This window comes from Giraffa tippelskirchi, chromosome 3, assembly GCF_054371585.1.
Source record: "Giraffa tippelskirchi isolate mGirTip1 chromosome 3, T2T-mGirTip1v1.2.pri, whole genome shotgun sequence".
Lineage (NCBI taxonomy): Eukaryota > Metazoa > Chordata > Mammalia > Artiodactyla > Giraffidae > Giraffa > Giraffa tippelskirchi.
The window spans coordinates 13409334-13430774 of NC_137277.1; the positions used below are offsets into that span (position 1 = coordinate 13409334).

Sequence of the window (21441 nt, forward strand, 5' to 3'; positions counted from 1 at the left end):
CTCCCCCGTCCCTGAGATTCTCCAGGCAAGAATACTGGAGTGGGTTGCCATTTCCTTCTCCAATGCACGAAAGTAAAAAGTGAAAGTGAAGTCGCTTCAGTCGTGTCTGACTCTGACTGACCCCATGGACTGCAGCCTACCAGGCTCCTCGTCCATGGGACTTTCTAGGCAAGAGTACTGGAGTGGGGTGCCATTGCCTTCTCCTTATATACATGAGAATGAAGCAAATAAGTAAACATCTAGGCAGAGATGAAACCTGTGTGATCTGGATTTTGATCCAGGGCAATGGCAACACTGTTAAAATGGCTTCTGACCTAGAGGCCTTCCAGCAGTTAGGAAAAGTGTATGGAGCTCAGGTCAGGAAGCCCAGCGACCCTTTGTGGGTGGCTTCTCCCCTGCCCCCTTGCAAATCACTAGTGACACTTCTACTGATGTGTGCTCTTCTTTTTCCTAGTGTTTGGGAGGCCTGAGGAGGAAATGCCCATCTCTGCTGAGGGTGGGGCAGAAGGAAGTGGGGGGGAATCAGACATGATTATATGGAAGAGGTGACATCTGAGATGTTCTTTCTGTAAGATAAGTGGAATTTTCCAGGTGGAAAAAGGAAGTAAGATCAGTCAGACAGAAAGGCGAGGAGTGTTTGGGAATGTTACATATCTTTTTGAGCTAGGATGGGAGGTGAGGCTGGAGACCTGAGGCAGGGCCGGTTTCCAGGTATCTTGTGCATCTCAGGAGAGGGCTTAGGGAAGCCCAAGGACAGCCTGGAAGGCTTTGGAGGAGCCCAACAGCTGGAGAGACTCCAAGTCCTGCCTGATGCCTCAGGACGTTTTCTTTTCTTTTCTTTGTGTTTTAAAATTTGGGGGCCGCTCTGGGTCACAGCTCTTTGTTGCTGAGTATGGCTATCCCAAGCTGCAGTTTTAGCAAGAGGGGGCTACTCTCTAGTTGCATTGTGTGGGCTTCTCATTGTGGTGGCTTCTCCTGTTGCAGAACCAACACTCTAGGGCTCCAGGGCTCAGTCATTGCCCGGTACCGGCTTAGCAGCATGTGGGAACTTGGTTCCTGGAACAGAGAACCAGAGAACGAACCCAGGTCCCCTGCAATGGCAAGTGAAAGTGAAAGTCGCTCAGTCGTGTCTGACTCTTTGAGACTCCATGGACTGAGGACTATACAGTCCATGGAATTCTCCAGGCAAGAATACTGGAGTGGGTAGCATTTCCCTTCTCCGGGGGATCTTCCCAACCCAGGGTTTGAACTCAGGTCTCCCACTTTGTAGGCAGATCTGTATCAGTTGAGCCACCAGGGAAGCCCCTGCATTGGCAAGCAGATTCCTAACCACTGGACCACCAGGGAAGTCCTCAGGCCTTGTTTTCAATTATCCTTAAAGCTTCCTATTGAGGCAGCCTGCACCAGCCCTTATCTGTGGTGGCCTCCTGCTCACAGTCCTAGCATTGTCCCCTTTGAGCTTCCCGAAGTTTCTAGTTTGTGGAGGACCCAGAGACTCGTAAGTAGGAATCCAGGGAGGCAGGAGGCCTTTGAAGAGAATAAGATACAGCTCCAAAGCCTGTGAGTTTGAGTGCAGGCAGTCAACATGACTGTCTTGAAATGTTTATCAGATACTGTGCTTACTCCGTGCAAGCACCTATTTGCAGAGAAAGGTCCTTTATGGACATCAAGTGCTTACACAAGCTTGAGATTCGGTCTTGTCTTCAAGAGGCTTACTGTTTACTGGAAAACCAAACTAACCCAAGATAAATATTAGTGAATAATAAAGGACTAAACCGGTGCCTGGCACAGAGGAGGCGTTCAGCAGGTTTGTCAATTAAATGAATGAACGTATCAATGACCAAAAGTCAAGGTACAGAGGGCAGGTGCCCGAGGATCTCTAGGGAAAGAGAAAGCCGTGTGGGTGTCTTCGAAGAGAGGCACCACAGGCTCCTGGCTTTCCTAAGCATACCAAGTGCCCGATGCGGACCCTGGGGCCAGGATATCCTCGGAGGATGCGCCCTCGACCTTCCTGGGGTCTGAGTCTTGCCTTGCGTACCCGCAGGCGATCCTCGCGGGCTGAGCCTCAGCGGCAGAGGAGCGGCGGTTTCCCACTTCCCGCCCTGCGGTGGAGGGTCCGCAGAAGGGCCCGAGGGGAGGGAGCGCCAGTCCACGGCCCGCCCCGTTGCGTCCCACCCACCGCGTCCCCTCCCCTCCGGCCCCGGGAAAAGCGGCCGCGGGCGCCGCCGCCCGCTGTGGGGCGGGAGGACGCTGCCGAGACGGAGAGCGGCGGCGGGCGGACGAGATGCGGGCGCGGCGGCTCTGGGCCGCGGTGCTGGTGGTGGGGGCGCTGGCGGGCGTCGGCGTCGGAGGTGAGTGGGGCTCCCGCGCGGTGGACACCCAAGTCTCGGGTGAGCCGCGCCGCGCGTCCTGCCGCAGCCGAGTGTACAGAGCAGACGTGGAGCGGGCAAGCCGGTCGGGTGGATCCTGCGCCCCTGCGCTCAGAGTGCGTGGGGCCAGGCTGGAGCCATCGGAGCTGGGAGCTGGGGACCTTGCGGGCTCCGCTGCGGCCAGGGCGAGCCGCTACCTAGGGGCGGGTCCACCGGGACACACAACTAACTCTTAAGCCGAGTTAGGCGCCTGTCCCCGGCGATCTCCACGTGAGCGGCGTGGGGGGCGCATCTCTGAGCCCGGAGTTCAGTCCCGGCCGCGCGCCTCGCAGGTGGTCCCGGCCGTGCGAAGGCAGAGTGGCTCCTGGAACCCGGGCGAGCTTCCCGGGGCTGTTCCCCCGCGTTGGCGGAGGGATGTGGTTGTCGCTTCTCAAATTGAGAGAGTGTGCGCGCAGACTTACCGGTTACTCGACATTTCTTTCTCTTTGTGTACACTTTCTCCCAATTTTTTTTGTTTGTCTTGTCTCCCAAGTTTGTTTAGTTTTTATCTGGAGGCGCCCCGCGGGAGCGGTTCGGAGGAGGACGAGGGCTCTACCTCCTACAGTGTCCCGGGGTGGCGGCAGTAGCCTCCGCTTCCGGGACAAAGCCACCATCCGAACACTCTCCACTGTGTGCGAACAGCCACGCCAGGGGTCCCCGGAGCTGGCTTAGCTCCCTGGCTTTGTCCCTCCTGCTGCTGCACACGCACTATGAGCTGCCAGGGCAGTTGGCATTCGGCCTCATTGGTGCTGGGAGGGGCACAGCCCAGGTTGCTGCCAGTGGTCTTTCTGGTACCCGGGTGACCCTCCCAGGAAGAACTCTGTCTCTTGGTCCACTGCGGCGTTTCTCTGCAGAGGACGTACAAGTGTGCATATACCTACTTTTAGTGAAAAGAGTAGTACTCATGGTAAGTAGTCCGCCTGCAATGCGGGACACCCCTTTCGATTCCTGGGTCTTGAAGATCCGCTTGAAGATCCTGGAGAAGGGACAGGCTACCCACTCCAATTTTCTTGGGCTTCCCTTGTGGCTCAGCTGGTAAAGAATCTGACTGCAATGTGGGAGACCTGGTTTCCATCCCTGGGTTGGGAAGGTCCCCTGGAGAAGGGAAAGGCTACCCACTCCAGTATTCTGGCCTGGAGAATTCCATGGACTGTATAGTCCATGAGGTCGCAAAGACTGACTTTCAATTTCACTTTTTCATGGTAAGACAATTTAGATCCTACAGAAGATTAAGATTTATTGCTAAATCTGTCAGGAAATACTCGATGACTTCCTTTAAGACTCGTCGTGTATGTATAACATATTGTCCAGGATAGGGCAACAGTATCTTTAAAAAAACAACACTTTATTGAGGTAAGATCCACATTTTAAAAGCTGTATATATTTAATGTATATGACTTGAATTTTGAGATAAATATATACTCATGAGATCATCACCACAATTTTTGATCCATAACTTGATGAAGGAGTTACAGATAATATATAGGGGGCTGTTTAAGTTATTGCTGCAGAAGCTTCCCATGTAGTAGATGCTCAAACAAGTCAACTGATATCTTTAGCCTGAAGTGAGTGGCCTGATGACTATGGCCCAGAATTATGAATCTCCAGCATTCAACCCTGGGAGAGGTTAGAGCCTTGGTTCAGATGCTGTCTGAATGGAGAAGTCTGGAGGCAACTCGGCGTTCTCCTGCAGCGATGCCTGCTTCTGTGAACTTAAAACATTTTTTGCCTGCTTTTCACGTCTACAGTTTTCTGAATTTCTGAATGATTTCTGAATCTAATCATTATATATTTTTACAGTTTTAGAAGTAAGATAATATGAGATAGAGTCTAGCATGGTGCTTGGTTCAGCTGGTGAAGATGAAGAGTGCATTTGTTATTTTGCTGTCTCTCTCTCCACCCCTCACTTCTAGTATACTTTTTGTTGATCTGGTTTACACAGTTGTAATGATCTGTATAGGATTCTACTGCACCGACATACCTAAGTTTGCATGAATTATTCTCTTGGGAATCTGTTCACAGGTTCATCATTGTGATTGGAGTGATTCCAGAGTGGTGATGGGCTATGCTGAGCTAACTAGCCCCAGAGAACCATAGAGAGGCAGGGTAGAGTCATATTTAAGAGTATGGGCTTGGGACTTCCCTGGTGGTCCAGTGGCTGACTTTGGGTTCCCATTGCAAGGGGCACAGATTTGATCCCTGGTCGGGGAACTAGATCCCACATGCTGCGATTAAGAGTTCACTTGCCACAACTAAATATCCTACATACCTCAAGTAAGACCCAGTGCAGCCAAATAAATAAATTAAATTAAAAAAAGAGGAAGGGCTCTAAGCGACTTCCCTGATAGTCCAGGGGTTAAGACTCCACCCTTCCACTGCAGTGGGTTCTGGTCTGGAAGATTTGCTGGTCCGGGAAGTTCCCCATGCTTCGAGGTGTGGCCAAAACAACCCATAAAAACAAACAAACAAAACAAAAACAACAACAACAAAAGTCAAAAACAAAGGACAAAAGATCATGGACTCTAGAGAAGACCTCAAAAATAATAAACCCCCAGTAATAGTGGCTTCCTCAATGTCTCAGTGGGTAAAGAATACACCTGCAATGCAGGAAACAAAGGAGATGCAGGTTTGGTCCCTGGATTGGGAAGATTCCCCTGGAGATGGAAATGGCAACCCACTCTAGTATTCTTGCCTGAAAAATCCCATGGACAGAGGAGCCTGGCAGGCTATAGTCCAAAGGGTTGCAAAGACTCAGACACGACTGAACAGAGCAGAGAGCAAAAGCAGTTTCAGTTATATTTCACACCCCCCTCATTCCAGTGTTTATGACTGGGTTGCAGGGATCATCAGATCCCTGGGAGGCAGATATAGGATGAAAGTAGGAGAGCTCTGTTGGAACACAGTGTTGAAGGGACACAGACTGGATGGGGATGTCACAGAAAGGCTGTCCCAGCGTGGGAGAGTCTGGTAAGGGGAGAAGAGAAGTTGCTTGGTGGTAAACTTGAGTTTTGGAATTCATATGCAAAGATTATCCTTTTAACTTCACTCAAGAAATATTGGGTTTTGTGGCTTCCCCAAATATGGGTCTTTATTCTAACCCAAGACCTATTGAGTAACAGGTTTGTTTGCTATCTAATTTGATTAATTCTGAGCTTAGGTGCTGATTTCTCCTCCTGAATTTATAATCTAAAATTCTCCAGCTGAAAGGAGCTCTCAGAGCCTGGAGAGACATAGCAGGGGGCTTTCTGGCTGGGGAAAGGGACAGCTGTGGTTTGCACGTGTGAGTGCTAAGTCACTTCAGTCATAGCTGACTCTTTGCAACTCTATGGACTGTAGCCCGTCAGGCTCCTCTGTCCATGGGATTCTCCAGGTAAGAATACTGGAGTGGGTTGCCATGCCCTCCTCCAGGGAATCTTCTTGACCCATGGATCAAACCTGCATTTCTTATACCTCCTACATTGGCAGGTGAGTTCTTTACCATTAGTGCCACTTGGTAAGCCCAGCTATGGTTTAAAGCCAATCAAATGTGAGTTTAATTCTTCTTTTTTTTTTTTTAACATTAAATTTGTATTGGAGCATAGCTGCTTAACAATGTTGTGATAGTTTCAAATGGACAGCAAAGGGACTTAAACGTATACATGTATCCCTTCTTCCCCAAACCCCCCTCTCATCCAGGCTGCCACTAGATGTGGGTGTAGTTCTTAATTTTGCCTCATTATCTGTTTTACCTTGGGCAAGTGACTTAATCTCTTAGGTCCTCTGTTTCCTCCTCTATAGAGTGGAGGAATTAGTACTTCTACAATTGTACTAATTAAATGAAATAAAGGCACAAAATAAGTTTTCAATAAATGGTAACTACTCCTGTCATTATTTTTCTTGTCCATGGTAACTACAGTGTTTTGGAGGTTAGACTGTTGGTGCTTCATCCATGCATACAATTCAAGTTCCTAGGATGAGACCCATGGGGTCCCTCTTCCCATGCTTATGTGATAGGTGCATGCATACGTGCTAAGTTGCTTCGATCTTGTCCGACGCTTTTTGACCCTATGGACCGTAGCCTGCCAAGCTCCTCTGTCCATGGAATTTTCCAGGCAAGAATACTGAAATGCATTGCTATGCCCTCCTCCGGGCACTCTTCCTTATTTCAACCCATTCTGCATTGGTATATCTCAGTTGCTCTGACCCAGCAAGAGCTCCCAGAAGAGCCCAAGGAGGAGTGAGGGGTCTCTCCCCATACATTTGCTTTATTCACAAGAAAACTTTAAATCCTGTCCCTGGGAAAAGAGGAAAGTAAAATACATTCGCAGAATTTGAGGAGAAGGATGTGTCTACTTTGTTCAGTACTCTATGTACAGTGGTTAGAACACAAGTGCAAAATATATACCTATGGAAAGGCATCTTGAGGAGATATGCCTCACCTTAAAATATCCAGTATTTGAATATCTGCATTCATTCGTAGACGATCCTCCAATGCTCCCTCTGGGCATTCTGGAGGATGTTAGAATACAGTCGAGACCATGAGTTTTTTGAGCACTTGGACCCCTACACTCTCGTGCCATTTAGACCTCTGCTCTGAAGGTCCTGGAAACTCAGGGGATCATCTGTGAAGTGTCTGCCTTCTGGGAGAATATGCATGGGAGGGCAACATTCTCCTTTCCACCTTTCAAAATTGTGAATGTGAGTGGCAGAGGTCCCCTGGGGACAGCATAAATGAGACAAGGAGGCAGAGTGAGGAGGGGGAGTTAGGCTATGACTCTGGACTTTCCTAGTAGAAATTCCTCCTCTGCAACTCCCCACCCAACTCAGGATCTCTGGTTATCATTCCCTCTCAGACCCAAGACTGCTTCTGTCCTTTTTGGCAGGAATAGCCAGGAAGCATGCCTGCAGGAACCACAACTCATGAATCAGCAGACAGATAATTAACTGGGGGAATGACTGAGCAGCTTTGGGGATCGACCGCTTGGTTTGAGACATCCCCCTCTGCTGCCCACAGAGCTGGCCTGCTGCTTCACTCCTGACCCCTGGCCCTTTCTGAGTGGAATGGTTATCGTGGCTGATGGAGCTCAGGTCACGAGTGGAAAAGCAAGTGGAAGCAGAGGAATGAGGCTGCCTGTCCTTCCTGGGAGTAAACTGCTGGTGTTTTTTTAAATGGGAGACTCTGCAGCAAATAATTTATAAAATCTGCCTTTCTCTCCATGCACAGTATTACCAGGAACACTCTTTTTTTTTTTTTTAAGTTTATTGAAGTATAATTTATGTACAGTGAAGCACGTTCTTTGTGGGTGTTCAGTTCTTATGCGTTTTGATAAACACACACAGTGGCTCAGTGGTAAAGAATCCGCCTGTCAATGCAGGAGATGCAGGAGACTCTGGTTGGATCCCTGAGTCCAGAAGATCCCCTGGAGTAGGGAATGGCAACCCATTCCAGAATTCTTGGCTGGGAAATCCCATGGGCAAAGGAGCCTGGCAAGTTACATTGCAGGGGTTGCAAAGAGTCTGACACGACTGAGTGACTGATGCACGCACCAGAGCAGGAGGGGAGTGTGGTGTCTCCTTCCAGGACTCCTACAGGTTGAGAACAGACCACACTCTCTCCTGGGAGTTTCCTGAGGATTGTGGGAATGGGCTGGACCGAGTTTCTTCTGGAGTTCCCCTTGAGCTTTGGGATTCCAAGAGGTTTACCAGGTTTTGACGCTGAAGGTGCTCATTTGTATAGAGCCTGGCATGCTCTGGGGAACATACATTTAAATGAATGCAAATCTAGGGACAGAGGCAGAACAGAGGATATGTAAAAATAGCTTTATATATATATATGTGTGTGTGTGTATTATTTTTTTTTTAGCTTATAAAAATAGTTCAACTTTTTGTGGCAAAAAAAAAAGTCAGTGGAATTCCCTGTCCGTCCAGTGGTTAGGACTCAGGGCTTTCATGGCGGTGGTCCAGGTTTAATCCCTTGTCAGAGAACTAAGATCCTGCAAACCTCGCTCCGTGACCAAAAAATAAATTAAAAAAAAAGTTAAGCAGTGCAAAAATAGAATAATGTAAAAAGTACAAGTCCCTTGTAGTCTTGTCCTTACAGATAACCACTTAAAAAAATTTTTTTTTGAATTATAGTTTTTTATTTTTTAAATTATGATAACATATTTACAGGAGACTTGGAAAATAGAACAAGGTTACATATAGTTCCACTGTATATTGCACTTATTTTTTTTTTTTTATAAATTTATTTATTTTAGTTGGGGGCTAATTACTTTACAATATTGTAATAGTTTTTGCCGTACATTGACATGAATGCACTTATTTTTTAAGTAGATAAATTAAGATTTTTAGTTGGAGTTTCATATCAAACTCTCAAAAATTAATGGAATGAATAAACAGAGAAGTAGAAGCAGTCCTGAAAAGCACTATGAACCAATTCAACATAATTCAGATTTATACAGACAGAAAAAAACAAAATTCTGTAAAGCAATTATCCTTCAATTAAAAAATAAATTTTAAAAATTAAAAAAAGAGATTTATACAATTTTCACACAACAGCAGGGTACAAATTCTAGTCAAGTTCCCATAGACTATAAACCAGGAGACACTGAAACATATCCAGAGACATAAGATCAGGTACAAACATTTCAGGTCTATAAGTATTGAAATCATACAGGGTCTGTTCTTTTATTATTGTGGAATTATGTTAGAGATCAATATCAAGAGATATTTGAAGATAGCCCACATGTTTTCAAGTGCAGTGGGACATTTACCAAGAGAGATCCTTGACTTAGCTATTGAAAGCTTCGATAAAGTTAGAAGACTAAAGAGACACAGAGGGTGATTGCAGAGAAGAAAGCATTTAAATGAGAAACTAATATCAAAGATACTTTAAAAATCCCATGTATTTGGGAATTAAATGTCCACTTTTAAATGATGGGTGTAAGATAACCACTGTTGGCAGTTACTCCAGAATTCTTTCCTGTGTATATGGAAATTTTATTTCCATAAATAAATTTTTAAGGAAATATTTTCCCATGTATATTTCCACTGTATATAATTATTTATCTTTATTGTTGTTTCTCAAGCAGGATCATTCACAGTAGCATCATTGTCACTTAATAATATACCATGGGCATCTTTTTATATCAGTTTATGGCTTTCTATTACTGTTTATTCCAAGAGCTGTCATTCTAGCCCAAACGCATATTATTATTTGGATATATCTGAATTTTCTTAACCAAGTCCCTGTTGGTAGTCACTGGGATCACCCCCAATTATCTGCTACTACAGATAAAGCTGCAGGGGACATCCTTGTTCATTATTATGCACCTTTGTTCAAGTATCTCTACAGGCTGAATTTCTTAAACTAAAACTCCTACGTCAAAGGACACGAATATTTTAAATTTAAATTTTTATAGCTTTTCCAAATTGTCCTCAAAATAGTGGGACCAATTTGCCTTCCTACCAAGACAGGCTGGCAGCAAGGGCTGGTGACACCAGATATGAGCAGCAGATATGACCACAAGATATGAGCTAGAGGAAGAAAAGCAATGGAACTGAACAGTCAAATGCCAAGTGAAGGGAAGTGAAAGTCATTCAGTCGTGTCCGACTCTTTGTGTCCCCATGGACTATACAGTTCACGGAATTTTCCAGGCTAAAATACTGGAGTGGGTAGCCTTTCCCTTCTCCAGGGGATCTTCCCGACCCAGGGATCGAACCCACATCTCCCACGTTGCAGGCAGATTCTTTACCAGCTGAGCCACCAGGGAAGCTAAGGAGGTCACCCAAAGGGCACTGCTTGGCTGGGCCTCAAACAGAACTTGGTACAGGCTTGCCTCTTTTCTATATTGAATGAGTCAGATAGGAAGTGGGTCTTGTGCTGATAAAATTTTCCAGAACTTGAAATGCAGCATTTGAATGAAATGTTAGTTAGGACATTAGGAAGAAATAGACATGTGTATAAAATTAAAGGGATCTTGGGCCCTGGGATGCTAGGCTTCCTAGAGTGTTAGCCTACTGATATTTTCTGCCTGGAAGATATACTTTCAGGGCTGGCTGCACTGTGAAAATCACTAATTTAGTCCCGTTTGTTTTACAGAGAAGCAGAAAGGGAGGTCCTGAGAGGCGAAGTGACTTGCTCAAGATCATACAGCTAGTTTAGTGGCATTGGAGGAGTCTAGCCCTGAGGGCTCCTGTCTCCTGGCCAGTGATTCTTCACTGTATCCCGTAGAGACCAAGGGCCCTCTCTCATCTGCCCCTGAGGTGGGTGGGGAATGTGTGGGGATGGGCATTCCTAGTGTAAGAAGTGATTGGCATGAAGGTAAAGAGGAAGGAAACCAACATTTACTGAGCATCCACTAATTTTTTTTTCTATTTTTTAAATTGGAGTATAATTGCTTTACATTGTTGAGTCAGTTTCTGCTATATGACGACGTGAATCAGCTATGTGTGTACGTATATCCCTTCCCTCTTGAGCCTCCCTCCCAATCCATCCCATCCCTTTAGGTCATCACAGAGTGCTGAGCTGAGCTCCCTATGCTATTCAGTGGCTTCCCACTGGCTATCTATTTTACACATGGTAGTGTGGGTCGGGAAGGTCCCCTGGAGAAGGAAATGCCAACTCGCTCAAGTACTCTTGCCTGGAGGATCCCATGTACAGAGGAGCCTGGTGGGCTACAGTCCATGGGATCGCAAAAGAGTCAGACACGACTTAACAACTGAACAACAACAACAGCTAAGTGTATATATATCAACGCTACTCTCTCAATTCATCCTCCCACTTCCCTGCTGTGTCCACAAATCTTTTCTCTATGTCTGTGCCCGAGCATCCACTACTGATGGTTCATGTTATCTCATTTAATCCTAACGACTCTTGAAGTAAGTATTATGCCCATATTTGGGAGTGTGGGGGAAAGGAAGCGGTTGTTGAGGGTCACAGTGCTTGGCTGATGTGGTTGGGTTAGACCTGTTAAACACAAGGGAACAATGATAAGTTCTTGAATAGGGATGTGACAGAGACTCAGAGTCACTGGACCTTAGAGAGAGCACCAGAGAGACGAGGGGATGTGCTTGAGGTCACATGGCCAGTGGAGTGGTTACGGGTCTCCTGCCTGCTCCCTGCATGCTTCTCTCACCACATCCACTGTTACACAATATTAGCTTTCATTGCTTTTTAAGTTGGAGTTTAGTTGCTTTACAACGTTGTGTTAGTTTCTGCTGTACAGCAAAGTGAATCAGCTATACATATACATGTATCTTCTTTTTGTCACACACACACAAAAAATGTTCATTGCTTTCTCCTCCTGCCCTCAGGGTGTTTTCCAGGGGTCAGGTGTTAATTTTAGGAGGCCAGTGCCTTATCCATTAGGTGACTGGGGCTGCTCGGGTGTTAATTTTAGATGGCGATTACATGGAAGACAGGACTCTGTCCTTTTTTGCGGTGTTCAGCGCATGGCTACCTAATTATACCAGTTGGAGATGATAAGCAGACATGATCTGCTGCTGCTGCTGCTAAGTCGCTTCAGTCGTGTCCGACTCTATGCGACCCCGTAGATGGCAGCCCACCAGGCTCCCCCGTCCCTGGGATTCTCCAGGCAAGAACTGGCTTCACTTGTAAGGACGGGGACCACTGGCTGAAGAAGGGTCAGTGAAAGGGCATGGCCAGTGGTCAACACGTTTGAACTTTGTCCAAAGGAATCTACTTGCTCATGGCAAAATCTTTCCTGTTTTTGGGTCTTGCCCCTCATGCCATTGGATCAGCAAATCCTCAGAGTACATCTAAGGTCTAACCACGCCGTGGACACCACTACCATCCAAATCCAATCCCCTGCCCTCTGCTGCCTGGATTACTATTTAAAAATTTTTTTTATTTATTTAATTTTGGCTGCGCTGGGTCTTTGCTGCTGCAAGCAGGCTTTCTCAAGTTGCAGCCTGCGGGGGCTACTTTTTGTCAAGATGCATGGCCTTCTCATGGTGGTGGCTTCTCTTGTAGCGGAGCACCAGCTCTAGGCACATGGGCTCAGTAGCTGTGGCAGCAGGCTCAGTCGTCCTGGGGCATATGGGATCTTCCCGGATCAGGGATCGAACCTGTGTCCCCAGCATGGGCAGGTGGGTTCTTAACCACTGGAGCCTGAATTATTGTAATGCTTCCTAACTGGTCTCTTTCTTGTCTTGCTTCCCGACTGTCTGCCCTCCTTTCAGTGGCCAGGATGATCTTTTTCTGCTCATCTCTGCTCACAGTCTGCCAGCGGCTTCCCACCACATGGAGAATGATGGCCACATTCCATTACCGTGGCTACCGCTTCCCAGTATTATGGTTTCTGACTGCATTTCCAACCACCTCTCCACCTAGCTCCTCTTCCCTCTCTCTCAGTACTGTTTCCTAAAGAGGCTGAGGTCCATCTAGCTGTTGCGGGTTTTTTCTGGAGTACTTGTCCTCTAGATCTTCCTATGATTCACTCCTTCGTGATTTTGAAATGTCACTCAGAGAGGCCTTTCTTGCCTTTTTAAAAAGAATTATTTATCTATTTAGCTGCGTCAGGTCTTAGTTGCAGCACTCAGAATCCTCGTTGCATCATGCGGGACTTTTCCTTGTAGTGCCCTGGCTTAGTTTGTCCTGTAGCATGTAGGATCTTAGTTTCCAGATCAAGGATTGAACCCGAGTCTCCTGCATTGCCAGGTGGATTCTTAACCACTGGACCACCAGAGAAGTCCCTTGACCACTTGACATCCTCGCCTCACTGATGCTTTATCCTGCCCTATTTTATTTTTTAAAATAAATTTATTTACTTTTAATCGAAGGGTAATTGATTCACAATATTGTGTCGGCCTCTGCTATACATCATCATGAGTCAGCCCTAGTCTGTTTTCTTAATGCATTTGAAATTGTACTTTTCGCTCGTGTATGTTTTGGTTTTCTGTTGAGCATCTTCGATTTTCTAAGTTCCACGAGAGTAGGGCGGTTGTTTAATTCATCAGTGTGGCCTCCAGTGCTTAGCAGAGTGCTGGACACAGATAGGTACTCAGTGAGTTTGTTGGGTATGAGTAGGTGAATAAATGGCAACATCATTAACACATCTTAGTATAAAAGTATATAAGTCAAGTGACCACTTTTCTGTTATCCACAGGTGGATTAACCATTGCAAAATGTTCAGTATAGGCTGGCTTTTCTCAATCATGCAAATTATTTCAGGTCAGTGTTCCTCAAAATCATGTCATATATGCTGCTGCTGCTACTGCTGCTAAGTCGCTTCAGTCGTGTCTGACTCTGCACGACCCCATAGACGGCAGCCCACCAGGCTCCCCCGTCCCTGGGATTCTCCAGGCAAGAACACTGGAGTGCGTTGCCATTTCCTTCTCCAATGCATGAAAGTGAAAAGTGAAAGTGAAGTCGCTCAGTCGTGTCCGACTCTTTGCGACCCCATGGACTGCAGCCTACCAGGCTCCTCCGTCCATGGGATTTTCCAGGCAAGAGTACTGGACTGGGGTGCCATCGCCTTCTCTGGTCATATATGCTACGGAAATGCAAATCCATTTTATATTAGCTTCTTAGGGCTGCTGTAACTGGGTGACTTAAAACAACAGAAGTTTATTCTCTAGAGGCTAAAAATCTGAAATCAGGGTGTCAACAGGGCCATGCTCCCTCTGAGACACTGGGATGGACTCTTTCCTGGTATCTTCCTAGCTTTTGGTGGTAGCTGGAAATGCTTGGTGTTCCTTGTCTTCCAGCTATATCACTCCAACCTCTGCCTCTGTCTTAACACGGCGGCATTCTCTCTCTGTCTTCACCTGATGTTTTCTTCTTATGAGGACATCAGTCATATTGGATTAGTGTCCACCCTCATGACCTCATTTTGATTACATATGCAAAGACCCTATTTCTAAATAAGGTTGTAGGCGTAGGTCCTGGGAATTAGGACTTCAATATGTCTTTTGTGAGGACGCAATTCAACCTATAACACATTTTAATATTGGTTAAGACAAATTGTGCATAAATGCCTTCAGATGTTAAGTACCATATTTAATTATCTCTGATACACTTTTAAAAAAATTGGAAAATCTCTGAAATCAGGATACTTTCTGTATGGTTGGGCTTCCCAGGTGGCTCAGTGGTAAAGAATCTGTCTGCCAGTGCAGGGAATGCAGGTTCGATGCCTGGGTCGGAAAGGTCCCCTAAAGTAGGAAATGGCAACCCACTCTAGTACTCTTGCCTGGGAAATCCCAAGGACAGAGAAGCCTGGTGGGCTACAGTCCATGGGATAGCAAAGAGTCGGACTTGACTGATGCACTAAGCACGCACACACGCACCTGTATGGTAATTTGGACTCCCTGCTGCTTTGGGTGATGCTTACTGGAGCTTTCTGTTCAGAGCACTGTGTGACCTTGAACTCCACCTTCCTGTCTTCTTCCCCTTCCTCGGCTCACTGAGCTGCTGTTACATGTAATGAAAGAACCAAAATAAAATAAACTTTCTTAACAACTTGCTCCAGAGAAACCACTTGTTGCACGCACACTGCTGTTAGGGTATGTTTTGTTCTTGGATGACTCACTCAGCTAGGTGACTGCAATGGAAGATCAGGCACCTCCTGAGTCACCCAGCGTCCCCGTGAACCTGTTTAGGAAGTCACCAGTCAAAGGTCACTGGCAGGGCCAGAACTCTTCCCTGGCAGACAGTAGGAGAGTTATCTGTAGTGTTTGCAGTGTGGATCACCCTCTCTTCCCACTGAACACCTCTCCCTCTGGCTGAGCCCTCTCGGAGGGCTCATGAGGGTGGCCTGTTCCTGAATGCTGACATCCTGTCTCATTGGACAACATATCCTCAAAATAGCTCTCATTGACGCGTTAATAACTTCCACTGGTTCCAACTCCCTTCCTTGTTCCTCTTTTTTTTCCTCTTTTTTTCCCATTCTTTGTCTCTCTTCTGGTTCTGTGAGTTGATCTGATGTGTCAAACCACAGCCTTCTACTTCTACTTTCCAGGCAACATTCTTGGCTAATCTCGTCTATCTTTTCTAATTGGCGTTCTTGATCATCCCTTCTAGACTGGATTTTTGATCACCTGCCTTCTACTGCTTGGGACTCAGGATAAAAACATGAACAACAAAAACAATAGCGTCAGATAGATAACCAACGAGGACCTGCTGCATAGCACAGGGAACTCTGCTCAGTGTTATGTGGCAGCCTGGATGGGAGGAGAGTTTGGGAGAGAATGGATACATGCATATGTATGACGGGATTCCTTTGCTGTCCACCGGAAACTATTACAACATTATTAATCAGCTATACACCGACACAAAATAAACAAATAGCAACCATAGCAGCAGCAGCCTCTGTAGGGTGCTTCTGTTTTTGCCAGTTGCTGTGCTCAGAGTGTGACAGGGGTTGATTCACTTATAACTACCCTGGGAGGAATGGGACCAGTCTGACCTTGTTGCCTTGCTCTGGCTAAGCTGTCCGAAGAAATGGGTGTTGGGAGTTGTTAACTCATTTCAGGGACAAAGTTCTAATGAAGGCCCCTCATTCTCCAGCAGGGCTGAATCTGACCCTCTGAGACTGAGTAAGAAAAGAGGCCTTATGAATGACTGGAAACAGAGGCCTAAACTCCTTCCACATGTTTGGGGGTGAGGGGTGGCCTCAAAGCAGCAGCTCACTGAATCAGCACAGTCAGGAGCAGGGACTTCTGATGAGTCAGCTGCTTTCAGCCACTGCGTTCCAGGGAACCTGCCCTTGGTGGCAGGTCTTGGTGGGGGGCATTCTGGGGAGAGGGGGGAATCATTGCTCTCATGAAATCAACCTGTGAGTCATTACACAGAGGATGGGTAAGGGGAACTGGGTAACCATGACTTCCCAGGCATGACTTCCTAAAGAACTGCCCCTGGCAGCTCATCTCATTCTCTGGGTTCAGGGACCGCCCGTTCACTGGGAGGGGGCCTGCTGTTGTTTATTTCACATCTGGTAAGGCGTTCTTTTGTGGCAACAAGTCAAGGATTCATGGGAAATGCTAATTTGAGAATGAATGGAGGGCTAAATGGATAGACCAGGAAAAGTTTTCAAAAAATAATTTGACGGCGTGCACACCTCCCTCGGTCGGTCCTCTTCTCTCTTCTAACTTGTCCCTCATCTCCCTACTGGAAATCCGTGGTACTTATGTCCAGAATTACTCCCCTGGATGCTAGTTCTCATGAAAACTTCAAAAAGGGATGCCTAAAATAATGCAGGCTATGTTTTTCTCAAAACTCTTCCAATAAGGCAGTAAGGGGAACTGAGTTCACATTTGGCTGAGAAAAGAGCTAAGAGAAGGCCAGGCAGCCTTGGCAGGGAGAGGCCTCCTGGATGCATTGTGGGTTTTGAACACTCTGTCATTCTGACTCTGGCAGCTCTGGGAAGAATGGCTGCTTTTCTCCCATTAGAGTCAGTACACGGCTGAGGGCTGTCCCAACTCAGAGATGGCCTTGATGCCTTAGGGCCAGACCTGGAACTACTGCTGTAATTTCCACCTTGCAGCCTTTGTATCACACACTTAGGCTGGAATCAGTCAGAGGCTGGAGTCATAGAGGTTACGCGTGAGCTTACAGTGGCATGTGACTTGCAGAATTTTCGAGTTGAGAAAGGCCTTTGAAGTTAGACAGACTCAGGGCTCTGAGGAAACATGGGGCTTCCAGGAGGCGCTTCAAAGATTCCACATATAATCTAGTGTTTGTCAGAGAACAATGAAAATTTCAATTGTCCAAGGAACTGTATCAACCCATTTGTGTGTTTTATATTGAAATTCTAGGCATAATTTGGAGAAATGAGCTCAGTTGCTTAAAAAACAATACAAAGCTGACCTAGTCCAGTACTTTGCAATTTGCTCTGTATGTATGTGTGTGTGCTCAGTCGTGTCCAACTCTTTGTGACCCCACGGACTGTAGCCCGCCAGGCTCCTCTGTCCTTGGGATTCTCCAAGCAAGAATACTGGAGTGGGTTGCCATTTCCTACTCCAGGGGATCTACCTGACCCAGGGATGAAACCCACTTCTCCTGCGTCTCCTGCATTGGGAGGTGGATTCTTTTACCAGTGAGACACCTAGGAAGCCCCATTAAATGACTCATTGAAGACTATGTTGTTAGTGGGTGACTCAGAACCACAACGTATTGATTGTGTGTGTACCTTTTCTGTTAGGTCACTCTGTCCTGAGCTGGATACTGTTGCAGTGTAATTTTTAGAGTTGAAAGTATGATTCTGGTACAACTATAAAATGAAGTGAAAGTCAAAGCTGCTCAGTTGTATCCGATTCTTTGTGACCTCCTGGACTGTAGCCCACCAGGTTCCTCTATCCATGGAATTCTCCAGACAAGAATACTGGAGTGGGTTACCCCTTCTCCAGGGGATCTTCCTGACCAGGGATAGAATCTAGGTCTCCCACGTTCCAGGCAGATTTTTTTTTACCATCTGAGCCACCAGGGAAGTCCAATAAAATGAACACGTGTCAAAGATTTCATTCAACTTAATGAGAGAACCAGTAAGGTGTTGACTAATTTAAAAGAGAATTCAAAGAAGGGAATTACAGTCAGTCAGTCAATGGAACGCTGAAATCAGTTGCCCAATAGATTCAAGATTGGTTAATGTTCTACAAAGCAATAAACCTTAACCTCTGGTGGTTATCTTTGCTACTAGTCAGAAATCATTTGCATTGCTGTTGAATAAGAATCATATACATCATTCTCTTCAAGAATTATATCCATTGTTATTGATTTTCTACAGGCCAGCCTCTACTCTTATAGGACTGTAAGATATCCTAATCAATAGAGATCAAACAAAGGTACACATCCCTGAAATTATATAACCCCTTAGCATGGTGAGGCTACTGGTCAACCCCTTGCATTACCTTGAAAAGTCACCCAGTACTCCCTTTGCCTATTTCCACATTTTGGATAATTTCTTTTAATAATATCGTGTGTACATGTGTATGTGCACATTTTCTGTTCCCTTCCCCGCCCCCCCCAACCAGATATTGAAAGGGAGTTCAGTCACAGTATTATAAAGTGGCCTGAGATACTCAGCTCTGTAAGAAGTTTCAGAGACACCGGGGAAACATCCCAATGATGAGGACGATTTTCCCTCAAATATATTTGCTGGTCTTACCAGCTAAGGACAAGGGACCACTTCAGAAGATTGGATAAAGGAATTGTCAGGATAATTGAGTCATATCAGGAAGGGGTCTGGGCTTCCCAGGTGGCACTAGTGGTAAAGAACCCACCTGCCAATACAGGAGACATAAGAGATTTGGGTTTGATCCCTGGGTCAGGAATCAGGAGGGCATGGCAACCTGCTCCAGTATTCGTGCCTAGAGAATCCCATGGACATAGGAGCCTGGAGGGCTACAGTCCTTGGGGTCACACAGAGTCAGACGTAACTGAAGCGACTTAGCATGCACGCACAGAAAGGGAGTCTCCCTCATTCTATTCTTTGCACAGTTGTTCCTTGGGATCTGCAGGGGATTTATTCCAGGTTCCCTTGACCACCAAAATCTGAGGATGCTTAAGTCCCTTATAAAAATAGTTTAGTGTTGGTGTATAACACACATACTCTTGTATTCTATAAATCATCCTTCGTTCCTTAAAATGTGAATGCTATGTAAATAGTTGTAAATCCAATGTAGATAAATAGTTGCTGCCACGTGGCGAATTCAAGTTTTGCTTGTTGGCACTTTCTGGAATTTTTTTTTTCTGTATATATTTTGACCCTTGGTTATTTGAATCTGTTTATGCGGAACCCATGGATATGGAGGGCTGACTATACTGGAAAAGGCATTCCTGGGAGCCCTGGAGGAAGAAAAGGTTTACCTGACCGAGGCCAGGAAGGCTAAGCTGTGGGGAACACAGAGGATGGGGGCTTCTGTCCAGGTGAATGTCTGTGGTTTACTTCCTGGCTGGACTTCTTAGGACTCTTTTCATCTCTCTGGGTTGTCTCTGCTCCTCCCTCAACTTTTTCTGCGTCCTTCGACAGTTTGAAGACTGTTTACAGTCTTCATCTGAACTGAGACAATTTGGAACCAGTTCTCAGAATTCTAATGTAATCATACTTGAGGAATCTTTACCCTTCCATGTTACTGGAATCCAGTAACGATTTACTGAGCATCTACTGCTTTCTAGGCACTGCAAATGTAGTGATAAAAAGTCAAGGTCTCTATGATTAAAATCAGAGATTTCTTCAAAAAAGGAATGTTAGGTTCTCTTCTGGTGTTCCAGAAAGGTTCGATCCATCTCTTGTACCTTCTATGTCAGTAGTCCTGAGCAAGGACATTTAACCTTTACAGTGTTATTTTGAATGGCACTTTGTAGTGTACCCAATGCTTCTCCTTTACCTCACTGAATTCCTTGCGTACATCCTGTGAGATAGATATTATCAGCTTCATGGAGGTTCACCAGGTTGACTGAGGTCATGACATGTCCAGTTAGAAAAGCATTCAGAATTCAAATACAGGCTTTCCAACTCCAAAATTCCATGTTCTACCAGTTTTATAACTGGTTAACTTTTACTAGTATTTCTTTAGTTCTCCCTAAAGCATTCTGTGCTTGCATCCCAAGATATATGTATTGGGAAGCTTGAGAAGATTTCAGAAGATTTGCTTTCCCCTCACGGGCCAGTAGGACACTGCCAAGGCTGTCACCCCCCCACCCCCATATTTAGGCTGTGTGTTAATATTAGTTCATCCAGGCTCTGAATTCCCTGTGTAGTGGCTGTGAATAAACCAATAAAGTAATTACCGTGGCTCTGGGCCTCAGATTTTTATTTGTACAATGTAGGTGTTAAATCAGTTGTTAAAGCCTTTCTTTATTAAATCTATTTTTTTGTGTGTTTCGTTTTTTTTTTTTTTGAATATTTATTTATTTGGCTACATCCAGTCTTAGCTATGGCACCATGAGATCTTTCGTTGTGGTGTGCTTGCTTCTCTCTAGTTGTGGTATGCAGGCTCTGGAGGGCTTGGGCTCAGTAGTGGTGGTGTGTTGGCTTAGCTGCCCTGTGGGATGTGAGATCTTAGTTCCCTCACCAGGGATCAAACCCATACGCTTGCATTGGAAGGCAGATTCTTAACCACTGAACCACCAGGGAAGTCCCAAAGAAAGCCTTTCCATCAGTTATGATCTGACACTTGCTCCATCACTTGCTGTCATCATGGCCTTATCAGTTAAGAGCAGTGATGAGTTTCTCTTGACTTTCCTCATTCTCCTTCTCTTTTCCCAAACAATCTATGTTGGGTAAGCATCTATGGGCTGGTGAAGGTGTATTTGTGTGCACCTGAGAGCTGTAAACTTGGGCATTTGGGAAAGCTGGGCAAGGATGAGGCAGGCCAGTTACTGTGTCAAGTGAAATTGGATGCTAATACCTCTGTCTTTCTGTTTCAGGGCCCAACATCTGTGCCACACGAGGCGTGAGCTCCTGCCAGCAATGTCTGGCAGTGAGTCCCATGTGTGCCTGGTGCTCAGATGAGGTAAGGACCAGATATCTCACTTTATTTCTTTCCCAGACTTAGCTGCCTTTGTGTAGAAACAGACCCGTGGGGCTATCTCCTCCCTCCTAAGTACACAAGCCCTTGTCCCTTCTGAGCAAAACTAGGGAGAAGCCTTCCCATGGATGGATGTTGCAGGCAGCTGTCATGCGCTGTTGCCGGGAATGCCATCCAGAGTGTGTTGCATGGCCCTGGCCTTAGGCTAGTAGGCTAGTAGGCCTCTTGGCCTCCCCTGTGGCCATTTTACCATACTTCGCTTGTTTTTGTTGGGGTGCAACAACCCTGGGAGGCTGGGCCTCAGGTCGCAAAAAGGGAGGCAAAACGGGGTTATAGGTACAGAGTGGATGCTGGCTTATGAACATTCCAGAATTTTTAAAAGGCAAATGACAAGACAGATCTTGCGCTTGCATGTGGGGTTGTTTAGTCAGAGGACCTTTTCTCTCCCCTTTTCCTGACCATTGGGCCCCCACGGCTTTACCTTCTCTCTCTTTCTCTCCTTCTCTTCTCTTGGGAAGGTGTTGATGAGAGAAGGAGCTGGGCCAGTTTGGTGAGGCCAGGAGG

General features: G+C 46.1%; 1 protein-coding gene across 2 annotated transcripts in view; it reads left to right on the top strand.

The window, feature by feature from the left end:
- The first annotated feature begins 2234 nt into the window (after window positions 1–2234).
- ITGB3 (integrin subunit beta 3) overlaps window positions 2235–21441 on the top strand; it is a 62026-nt gene continuing 42819 nt past the window's right edge. For both annotated transcript variants that reach the window (XM_081576624.1, XM_081576626.1), the window contains exons 1-2: window positions 2235–2351; window positions 20777–20862. In XM_081576624.1, coding sequence (XP_081432750.1) covers window positions 2285–2351; window positions 20777–20862 — 153 coding nt within the window. In that variant the 5' untranslated portion in view covers window positions 2235–2284. The remainder of the gene's footprint in view (window positions 2352–20776; window positions 20863–21441) is intronic.